Source organism: Thamnophis sirtalis, unplaced genomic scaffold (genome assembly GCF_051295495.1).
Source record: "Thamnophis sirtalis isolate CommonGarterSnake01/CBP01778 unplaced genomic scaffold, rThaSir2_p1.2 scaffold_6, whole genome shotgun sequence".
NCBI classification, from domain to species: Eukaryota; Metazoa; Chordata; class Lepidosauria; order Squamata; family Natricidae; genus Thamnophis; species Thamnophis sirtalis.
In genome coordinates, this window is record NW_028261386.1 from 50,342,627 (window position 1) to 50,352,599 (window position 9,973).

The 9,973-nt window shown below is 33.8% G+C and overlaps 1 protein-coding gene across 1 annotated transcript in view; it reads left to right on the top strand.

Moving 5' to 3' along the window:
• FBXO28 (F-box protein 28) overlaps window positions 1–9,177 on the top strand; it is a 32,073-nt gene extending 22,896 nt beyond the window's left edge. The window contains exons 3-5 of the mRNA XM_014067346.2: window positions 784–922; window positions 1,372–1,567; window positions 7,008–9,177. Of these exons, the coding sequence (XP_013922821.1) occupies window positions 784–922; window positions 1,372–1,567; window positions 7,008–7,402 (730 nt within the window). The 3' untranslated portion in view covers window positions 7,403–9,177. The remainder of the gene's footprint in view (window positions 1–783; window positions 923–1,371; window positions 1,568–7,007) is intronic.
• The last annotated feature ends 796 nt before the right edge of the window (window positions 9,178–9,973 follow it).

Consider the following 9,973-nt stretch of genomic DNA (forward strand, 5'->3'; position numbering starts at 1 on the left):
AGTAATTAATAGAATGAGGGACATGGAGTTCCAAGAACTAAATAGGTTGCCTCTCCACAGTAGGGACAGAATCAAACAGGGTGTGTGGGAATCGGCAAGATATCTAAATGACCTCTTCTACCCAAAACAAAGAATAGCTTTCTTCTGAGCCAGATTTAACGTTCTTCCTTCAGCACTCCTCCAGGGCAGGTATAAGAGAACACCTATAACAGAACGGGTTTGTATATGTGCTAAAGGAGAAGTGGAAGATAATGCACATGTTCTATTACACTGCGAGCTATACAGAGCTTGTAGGTCTGCACATATTCTCCCCTTATTAGAGAGATTGCCAGGGAGGGCAGACAATTTTTATCTAGGCTTTCTCCTCCAGGACACTAACCCAGTTACCACGTATGCAGTGGCAAAGTTCTGTGCTGCTGCAGTGTCCATAAGGAAAAAATTGGCTACAGAAGTATAGTACCATCTTGTACCAATTATCTGGACATTCCTCTAACAATCTCTGGACCATTGCGTTATTATCCACTTTTAATGTCAATACTTTTTAATTATATCTTAATGTTAGTATTTTTAAGATAGTGTAAAAACTAATGTGTATTGCTGGTCTTTGTCCATAATAAAGATTTTACTTACTTACAAACAAATAGAATTGGAAATGTTGGACAGTTCTGATAATATATGAATTCTGATGTCACATTTTCTTTCACATCTTCTAACTCTTTAATATTTTGTTCATAGCTCTTATTTGAAGTGTCACTAAATAAGAGACTTGATTTTCTTTTTTAGACGGGAATCAGAAAGGAGAAATCATTCACTAGCTCGCCATGCAGATATTCTTGCTGCAGTGGAAACAAGGTTATCACTGCTAAACATGACATTTATGAAGTATGTGGATTCCAATCTCTGCTGCTTCATACCTGGAAAGGTAATGTTTTAAAAGGGCTATATTAAAAGTTAAGTAAATATACCTTAGCACTAAATTCTTTTGAGGATGTCAGTAATGCCACAAATGCTGTGGCATGCGTTATTTATTATCTATTCTTGTATAAGACTGTTTTTTCCTTTCTTACAACAAATGGGCTTTCCAGGATGGAAAGTATTTAATCATGTAGTGTATAAAGTAAAGATGCATATAAAATATTGATTAAAATTGGTTTGCTTTCCAGAATTACTATGATTTACTGTCCTCATTTACTATGTCTGTAAATCAGATTAACATGCATGACCTTTAAATTGTTTTACAGGCTATTTCTAGTACTATTTAATTTGTTCTTAAATAATTAAAAAGTCATTATAGAAAACCATATCCTTGTTGGAAAGTATGTTCATTTGATCTTGCTGTAGCTAAGTCTCTATTTTTCCATTTATTACTAGGTAATAGATGAAATTTATCGTGTGTTAAGGTATGTAAACTCCACTAAAGCTCCTCAAAGAGCCCATGAAGTCCTTCAGGAGTTAAGGGACATTTCATCTATGGCAATGGAATATTTTGATGAGAAGATTGTTCCAATTCTAAAAAGAAAATTGCCTGGTTCAGATGTATCAGGACGTCTTATGGCAGCAGCTCCAGGTACTGCTTTGAGTGTCTTACCCTGTTCAGCCAATAGGAAACTATACTAGTTTCATTGTTGAATGATTTATTTACTCCATATAGGCTTACTGCAGAGAATTTATGGCAAGAACAAAACGTGTTTTCAAATGTTCTTAAGATGATTTCCTTGTGTATAACTCAACTGTTCTTTAAAAGTGACAGAAGCACTTTTTAATGAATTTATGGAGAACATGCCTATACTGGTATTTTCCAATCACTTTAATATGCACCTGTCCAGTATACAAAAATAATTAATAATTTAGGAGGGGAGAAGTAAAAATATAACCAAATTTAATTAATTAGTAATTTCATATGCAAAAATAAGTTCCCCATAAAGAGTGTTAATTAAATGACACTAAAGAATTGTAAGTAGCCAAAGAGAACTTTAAAAATATAGCTTGGCTTGATTTAAAGGAGCTTGGTTGGATTAAGAATTGTTCAGGGCTTTTAATTAATTTAGCCTGACTAGGTTTCCAGTTAGCATTAGTAACACATATTGGGTTTAGATTCCCAGAATTCTGGGAGTTGAAATATATCTTAAAAGTTGTCAGGTTTCAAAAATCTTCTGCAAAGATCCAGATAACTAAACAATTAGGTATCCATATGACCAAAAAAATTGAAGGGATCATAGAAGCACTAATGAAATTAATGCTCACAATGAGGACATGGTGAATTAAACATCCCTGAAGGAGAAGAGATCAGAGGTGTGCTGCTGCCATGATCCGGTAGTTCTGACCAGCAGTTGGGCCCTCCCACCTGCCCCTGGCGCTATCCCATCCTATATAATTGTGTTTTTGATGCCATGTGACGATGAAGCGAGCACACTCGTTCACATTTTTGGTTCTGGGCGAAACGGTTGTTACATTATGTGACACCCAGCTCTGGTGGAGATAGTGGTATGGCAGAGACCATAGAAATCTCTCTGGTGAAGAGAGATTGTGAAGTTGCTGGGCAACTATCCCTCACAAGTGGATTGCAGGAGGTGAGGTTTCTGTGATCCACTAGTGAGCTGAAAGGCTGGGAGTTGCAAGATATCAACTAAGTTCATAGTTGTATTGTAGCCTATGTTTTTAATCAGTTTTGGAATTATTACTTTACTGGTTTTCATATAGAACCTTTTTTCAATCCTTAATGAAAAAAATTGAAGTACAAGTTTAAGCTCTTAGAAGAATCCTTGTTTTGAAAATAAACATCAAAAAGTGACCGATTTTGGAAACTTATAAATAGACTAAGTGTCCAGATGGATTTGAAAAAAGACTTTGAAATTAATAAAAAGAATCCTTCCCATGGGAAATGGATGTTGCTTTGAATTCCAAGGAGCCAGGGAGATAATACAGGACTTTGAAGGATAGACACTAGAGGCAGCTAGAAGAAATTAAATATAACAATTAAAGGAGAAGATTGCTTAACTTTTGGCTTGTGAACAATATGGACTAAAATATTTTAATATTGGATGTATTGAAGGATAATTGTGAAAAATGGACTCAGAAATTAATTTTAAGAATCTCTACCATTGTAGGTAAATTGTATATAAATGGTGTTTTTGAAGAAGAACAAGTTTAATTGAACAAAACTGAAATAGGAGTGAACATGGATTTAAAAAGGACAGTCTAAAAGAATGATCTGGTAAAAGATGTACCAGATATACAAAAGAAATTGGCTAACAGTTTAATAATAAAAAGTGACATGAGATACCAGACAAAGAAACCAGCTGTTAATAATGAAAGAGATATACAAATAAGAAATAAGAAGAGTCACTTGGATAATTTTCCTGTATTGGATTTACAAATGAGACCTGTTAAAGACCTGTTGAAGTTTGAAAGATTTGGAGAAAAGGAATAAAAAATAAAGAAAAGGATATAAAGTGCTAGGATATTATTTGAAAGGATTAAAGACCATGTTTGTTAAAAGTAAAAGGAAGGAATATAAAATTGATTCATTTGATCAAAGTTAAACTTGATGGTGCTATTTCTGATCACCCTTAATATATTTCTGCTACCAGGACTGAATGACAAGATTTTAAATTTGTTTATAAATAAAAGATGAGGTATAGAATGAAGAGTTCGTTATTTTTTAAGAGAAGGTGGATAAGTTGTTCAAATTGTTTATACTTGTGATGAAGGGGGAAGTTACTTCTTTATATATTTCTTTTTTCTTTCTTACTTCTCTGCTTTTTCTCTTTTTTAATCTTTTTTCTTTTATTTATTGTAGTTTTCCATCTGTATATGCTTGGTACAAATTATTTTAAAAAATGAAATTAGTATTTAGCCAGGATAAGGCTTCATTCACACGGCTGGTTTCATTTTACAATAAAAATGCTCAAGCACATGCCTTAAGAAAAATATTAGAGCTGAAAATAAAGAGGTGAGACAAAAATCCTCCTGAAAAATATAGAGAGGACTCCATCTTCTCTTTAGAGCTGTTGAGATATAAAGCAAAGAAAAAGTAGTGCCCTGACAATGACATTTTTGAGCAATAAAAAGTGTTGTTGTTTTTTAAACAGAGGGAGCAATGCCACATCAACTATAGCAAAAATACTCTCTGCCCATTGTTTCTTAAATGGCAGAGACAAGACTTTAGAATCTATGTGTTGGGAAGCTTCCCTCACAACATTTGGCAGATCCTGCTGTCTTGCTTTTTATTTCCTGTGTGGGATTAACAAAAGGATCATTAGCTTGGCTAGTCCACAAAGTGCTGATTGGCTATATATAGACTATATAGACCATATATAGACTATATAGAATATAGTATATAAATACTATATTTGATTCACTCACCTGAAAAGATTTCCTTGTGATCATAGTTGCAGCTTTTCTGGGACAAGGACTCCTTTGTATTTTTGCCAGGAAAAATTTCCTACGCCTCTCTGTCTTTTCGAAAAGTTTAAGGAAAAGAATTTCAGTGTTTATGTGGAACACAGATTAATTTCAGTCCATGAAGAAAAGTCCAAAGAGTTGACAAAGTTTTGTATGGAGCTTCTGGTTGTTTTCCAGACACAGGGTACAATGGGTGAATTGTTCAGTTTTGGCTTATTTAATACATCCCACTCTTTAATATGTTTGCCAACTATTTTTTTTATTTTATTTACAAACATGTAAAATACACACACACACACACAAAAAAAACCCTTAGACGTACACACATTTACACAATATAATACGAACTGGAGCTTCCTGTTCTTTCTAATAGCAATTATCAATCGATACCACTCACTTTATATTATTTCCCCTTCTATTATATTTCATTTGGATTTCACCATTCTTAACCCTCTTATTTTACTGATAACTATTATTTTTGAGTTTTTTTATATTCCTTCATTGATTCTTGTTTCTTTTCTCCATCCACCTATACCACTTATCCCATATCTGGTAGAATTCTGATTCTTCTTTTCCCTAGATTTCTTTAGTTAGTTTGTCCATTTCAGCACAATCCATAATCTTTCTTATTATTTCATCTTCGCTTGGAGTTAATTTGTTTTTCCATTTCTGGGCAAAGGCAATCCTTGCCGCCATAATTATATGTAGTATTAAATACTGGATTTCTTTTTTGTATTTCGCAGACATTATTCCTAATTTTAAAAAACTTCAGGTTTCCATTCTATTTTAACCCCTGTTATTGCCTCCAGCCAATTTTTGATCCTTTTCCAAAAAATTTTAGCCTCCTCATAGGTCTACCATAAATGGTAATATGTTCTGTGCATTGATTCACATTTCCAACATTTTGGGGAGGTATTTGTTAAGATTTTAGCTAACCTTGTTGGTGCCAGGTGCCATCTGTAAAACATTTTGTACTGGTTTTCCTTGTATGCAACTAATAGTGTCATTTTTAAGTTTGTTCCCCCAAATTTTTCCCATTTGTCTAATTCAATATTATAGCCAAAGTTCTGCGCCCATTTTATCATTTGTTCTTTCACAGTTTCCTCTTCCATTTTATACTTCAGGAGAAATTTATATATTCTCCCTATCATCTTTCTATCTGCGCTTTGAATAATTTTATCCAATTCTTGTGGTTCTGTTGCCAACTATATTTATTGAGGGTGGGAATCCTAATGAATGAAGTATTCTTACTTGTCTCTTTTTGCTTCCATGACAAGTCAAAAGCAATTTAATGAACTTCTGAAATAATCTTTCCAAAATACATGGCAATCAGTTATTAACTACTATGAAAACAGAATTCAGCATAGCTAATATATTAGTTCTAATAGAAAACTTTTAACATACATCAATGCCATACAACTTAAAGTTTGATAAATTAGGAAAGTGTTTGCAATTCAGTGAATATGTGACTCCTATTAAGGTAGCAATATTACTTTTGATTCAAGATAGACACACTCTCGACCTGCACTGGTTGCATGATGTGAGGTAAATTTTAAAATAAGATCACTAATGATTTTCATATAAAATGGTAAGAGATATTTAGTTGATAAAGTTTAGAAAGTGTAAAAGTTTAATTAATGAATGTTCCCTTACGTTACTCATTATTCAGGCTTCCTTCATTGGTTTTGTAAACAAATTACTGTAATTAATGTAAAATGTTTTACCAAACATGGAATAGATATTTTTACCAAAATATCTATTCTATATTTAGATTTAAATTAGATTTAAAGGAGATAACAAAATATTGCTAGTAATTAAATGAAAAAGGAAAGATTTAAAATTAATACTTTTGCAGTTTTATTTGTGTCTATTTTAGTCTGAGAGTTCCACATGCTTTGAGGTATTCTGATTAGTCTTTTTTCAGTAGAAAAGTTTGCAGTTCTGGACATTGAGAGATTAAATGTTTAGTATGTTCACAGTACAAGAAAACTAATCAAAGAGAAAGGAATGTGAGCTAGATAGAATGTTTCAAATTTTCACAGTTCCAATCGCATTTCCATTACAGGACATTAATACTGTACACTTTTGCACTTCATTACCTCCTTAGTTGTTACTCCAAATATTACTCTGCAATTGGGATAACATTTAGCCACAAAACTCTAGGGATGGGGATTGATTAGTGTTAGTACTATAAAAATCAGGATTTAATCAGCAATATAGGGTAGTACTTATTTTTGTAGAAGAGAAATATAAGCTCACTTATTTGGCCACCATAGATGTTTTATGAAACCCCATGGATTATGTATTCACATATAAAGCTAAATATACGTGTCCCAGGATAATGTTGCAGGATCCAATCTGGATCGCCCACCAGGAGCAGAGATTTTATTTTTCCAAGCTTTCAGAGTCATGCTGGAGCCCAGCCTCAGGGAGCTACTCTCACCAGAATGTGATGATGATGATGATGTATTCACTTTGTAAATTTGATAGTATAGTCTTTATTGTCATTGTACAAAATAAATACAATGAAATCGATGTATAGTTTTTGAATTATGGGATTGAAAACCAATATTAAGCAGAAAACAATCTCTCTCTTCCTTTAGTTCCGGGCCCTTCTGCAGCTTTAACTACAATGCAGCTCTTCTCCAAGCAAAACCCATCAAGGCAAGAGGTCACCAAACTTCAACAACAAATTAAAACTAATGGTGCAGGTGTGACTGTATTACGACGTGAAATTTCAGAGCTTCGCACCAAAGTGCAAGAGCAGCAGAAACAACTCCAAGACCAAGATCAGAAACTGCTTGAGCAAACCCAAATCATAGGTGAGCAGAACGCCCGACTGGCAGAGCTTGAACGCAAATTGCGAGAAGTTATGGAAAGTGCAGTAGGAAATTCCTCCGGGTCAACACCAACTGAAGAGGCCCCTAGGAAACGGAAGAAGGCTACTGAATCAATAGGTTCACCTAGAAAGTCAAAACGCCTTCGAAATAATAAATAACTTTGGGATAAATGGCACTTCCAGGAGAACACACTGCTTTAATAGCTGAAGCGGGTTGTCTGGTCTGGATGCTGCAGTTTACAGCATATATCACCTAGGCTGCTGGGTCCTTCAGAATATCATAGCCTTGAACAACTTTCTCTCATTGCTGAGACATTACTTCACAACCCACCCAACAATCCCATTTCAGTTTGAGTGGGTCTGTTGCACAGGACAATTATACTTTGTCACAAATTTGTACCCACCAGACCTAGTATATCATGCCCTAAAAAGTTTGCTTTCATTTTCTGTGCAGAAAATGAGTATTCAAATAAAACCTATGTTTTTTCATCAATTTCCATAAATTAGTATTTCAAAATAAATTCAGACTTAGTCATTGATAAAGTTAGAAATGGTCCTGTTGTCTTGAAAATACCCACTTTTAAAACAATTGTGGGGGGAGAGGCTGACTTTTTGTTGCAAGTGACCTTGTTTAGAACATCCGAAAAGTAGCTTATATGTGTGAGAGTCTACATAACAAGTAAGCTTAAGTATTGGCTATATATATTTTTGTAAATTTAACAAGCAAGGGATATCTCAGTCTAGTTTCCACAAATGCATACCCTTCTAAGCATTAGGAGCCATATTTTTTATCTTGCATGGAGAGATGCATGCATTGCTTAGTCAGCTTGGTAAAAGCATTTGCCTGGAATCACTGTTGAATAGTTGGCCTCTCCCATCTTTTGAAAGAACATGTGTTGGTTCCTCACCCATGCATATATTTTGAACACAGCTTTTCTTTTTTGGAGCTAGTTTGCCTGAATGCTACAAGGGAATATGTAAGCCAAGCTATTTTGCTGCTTCTGCTTGCTTGTTGACTTAAAGCAGATTTCACGGTTTGGCTCCTTTTGCTCGTGGGTTTCTGATTATACACTACTGGTCCTGATTCAGTGATTGAAAGATCATTAAACTGGACATAATTTATGTTGTTGATAGAGTACACAGGCTTGCTGAGTCATCATCCAAGTTTTATGTGTGTTGAGAAAAAGATCTTACTGTTATGTGGAAAGAACTCTCTGTAATCCTGTCTTCTAGCTGTCATTATCCTTAAAAATACCTTGTTCAGATTTAAAAATAATTTGTTTTGCACCCTTCCTGTTTTGAAATTGAACTGGAAAAGCATGTTTTGCACTGTACAGTCTCTGGATTTGTCACTTTTAACAGCTTCCAAGTTATAATGTACAGTGTTTCCCAGTTATGTTTCTTTCTAAACCTGCAACAAATATTGTTATCCATGTTTTAATTTGATATTGCTAAATAATGTAATTATATTGCTTGGCTGTTACATTTTTCCCTCAACCTGGTATGATTAATTCAGCTTTTTGATAATGTTGAAATTTGAAATGGGAATGGAAAAATGGATCTGATTGGTTATTCAAAAAGCTTTTCTTATGCGATAATATTCTGAACGTATCTGGGTTTAAAACAGATGGATTACTCATTTTCATTTGTCAATTAGACTAAAAAAAAAAAGCTTTGCCAAGGAATTTTCTTGGGTTTTTCTTTTTAAAATATCTTAATTTTAAATTTGGAATATGTATTCCCTAAAACAAAGAATTGCAAATTGTTGTCAAGGGTTTGGAGTGTTTAATTTTTTTTAAAAAAAATTATATTGTTTTGCTACCTTAAGGCCATTTTGTGATGTGTATTTGTTTAATTTTAAATGGGAGCAGGCTATGTATCTTACCAGTGGGCATACCCTGAATTATTTCAGATAATATAATAATTTTTAAACATTCATTGAGCATTTCTTAATTGATATATCTCAGTATATCACGAATCAGCATTGGTATATTTAATTTTTAATTTATAAAGAATAATATGGATACAGTATTTTGAAAGTGAATATGTTCGTCTATTATCAACTTTGTGCATATTTTTGTTTCATGGACTAGTCACATCTCACAAGACACAGTGATGGCCTTTAACCTAGATATCTTAAGAGAGTCATATTTATTGAGGAGATAGGGACTTATCAGTAGTAACACATTCTCTCCTGAATTATAGACAGTATGATTCTCAATAACAGTTGTTGGGGAATGTCAATGGGAAGATCCTGGTGGGTTTGTTTTCTGTTTGTAGGTTTACCTTACACATTTTTGAACACACTAGAAGTAGAATGATAGACTAAGTGGACATCAGGACTAACGTATCAGGGTTTTGCTTTCACTTTTCCTATTAGTGGTTCCTAAAGAAGGGGAGAAGCATATTACCTTCCCGGCCTTTTTCCACAGAATAAACAGTAATTGGTACAAGGAGACATGCTGATATTAGGGCATAAAAGGTAGTTGTTTCCCCCTCTCTGAGAATAAGATCAAGTTCATGAGTTAATACTGGAAAGTACAGTATGTGTTTGTATTTGAATACATGCTTGCAGATATTACTTACGTATGGAACTTATAAGCTTTTAAGTATTATAGTTGTTCACTTAATTTAATTCCCGCATCACTGATTGGATCAACATATGTTTTACACAAATACTACTAAAAGCAATTTGAGTCCCAGCTGTCTCATGCAAATTGTTGATTGCAA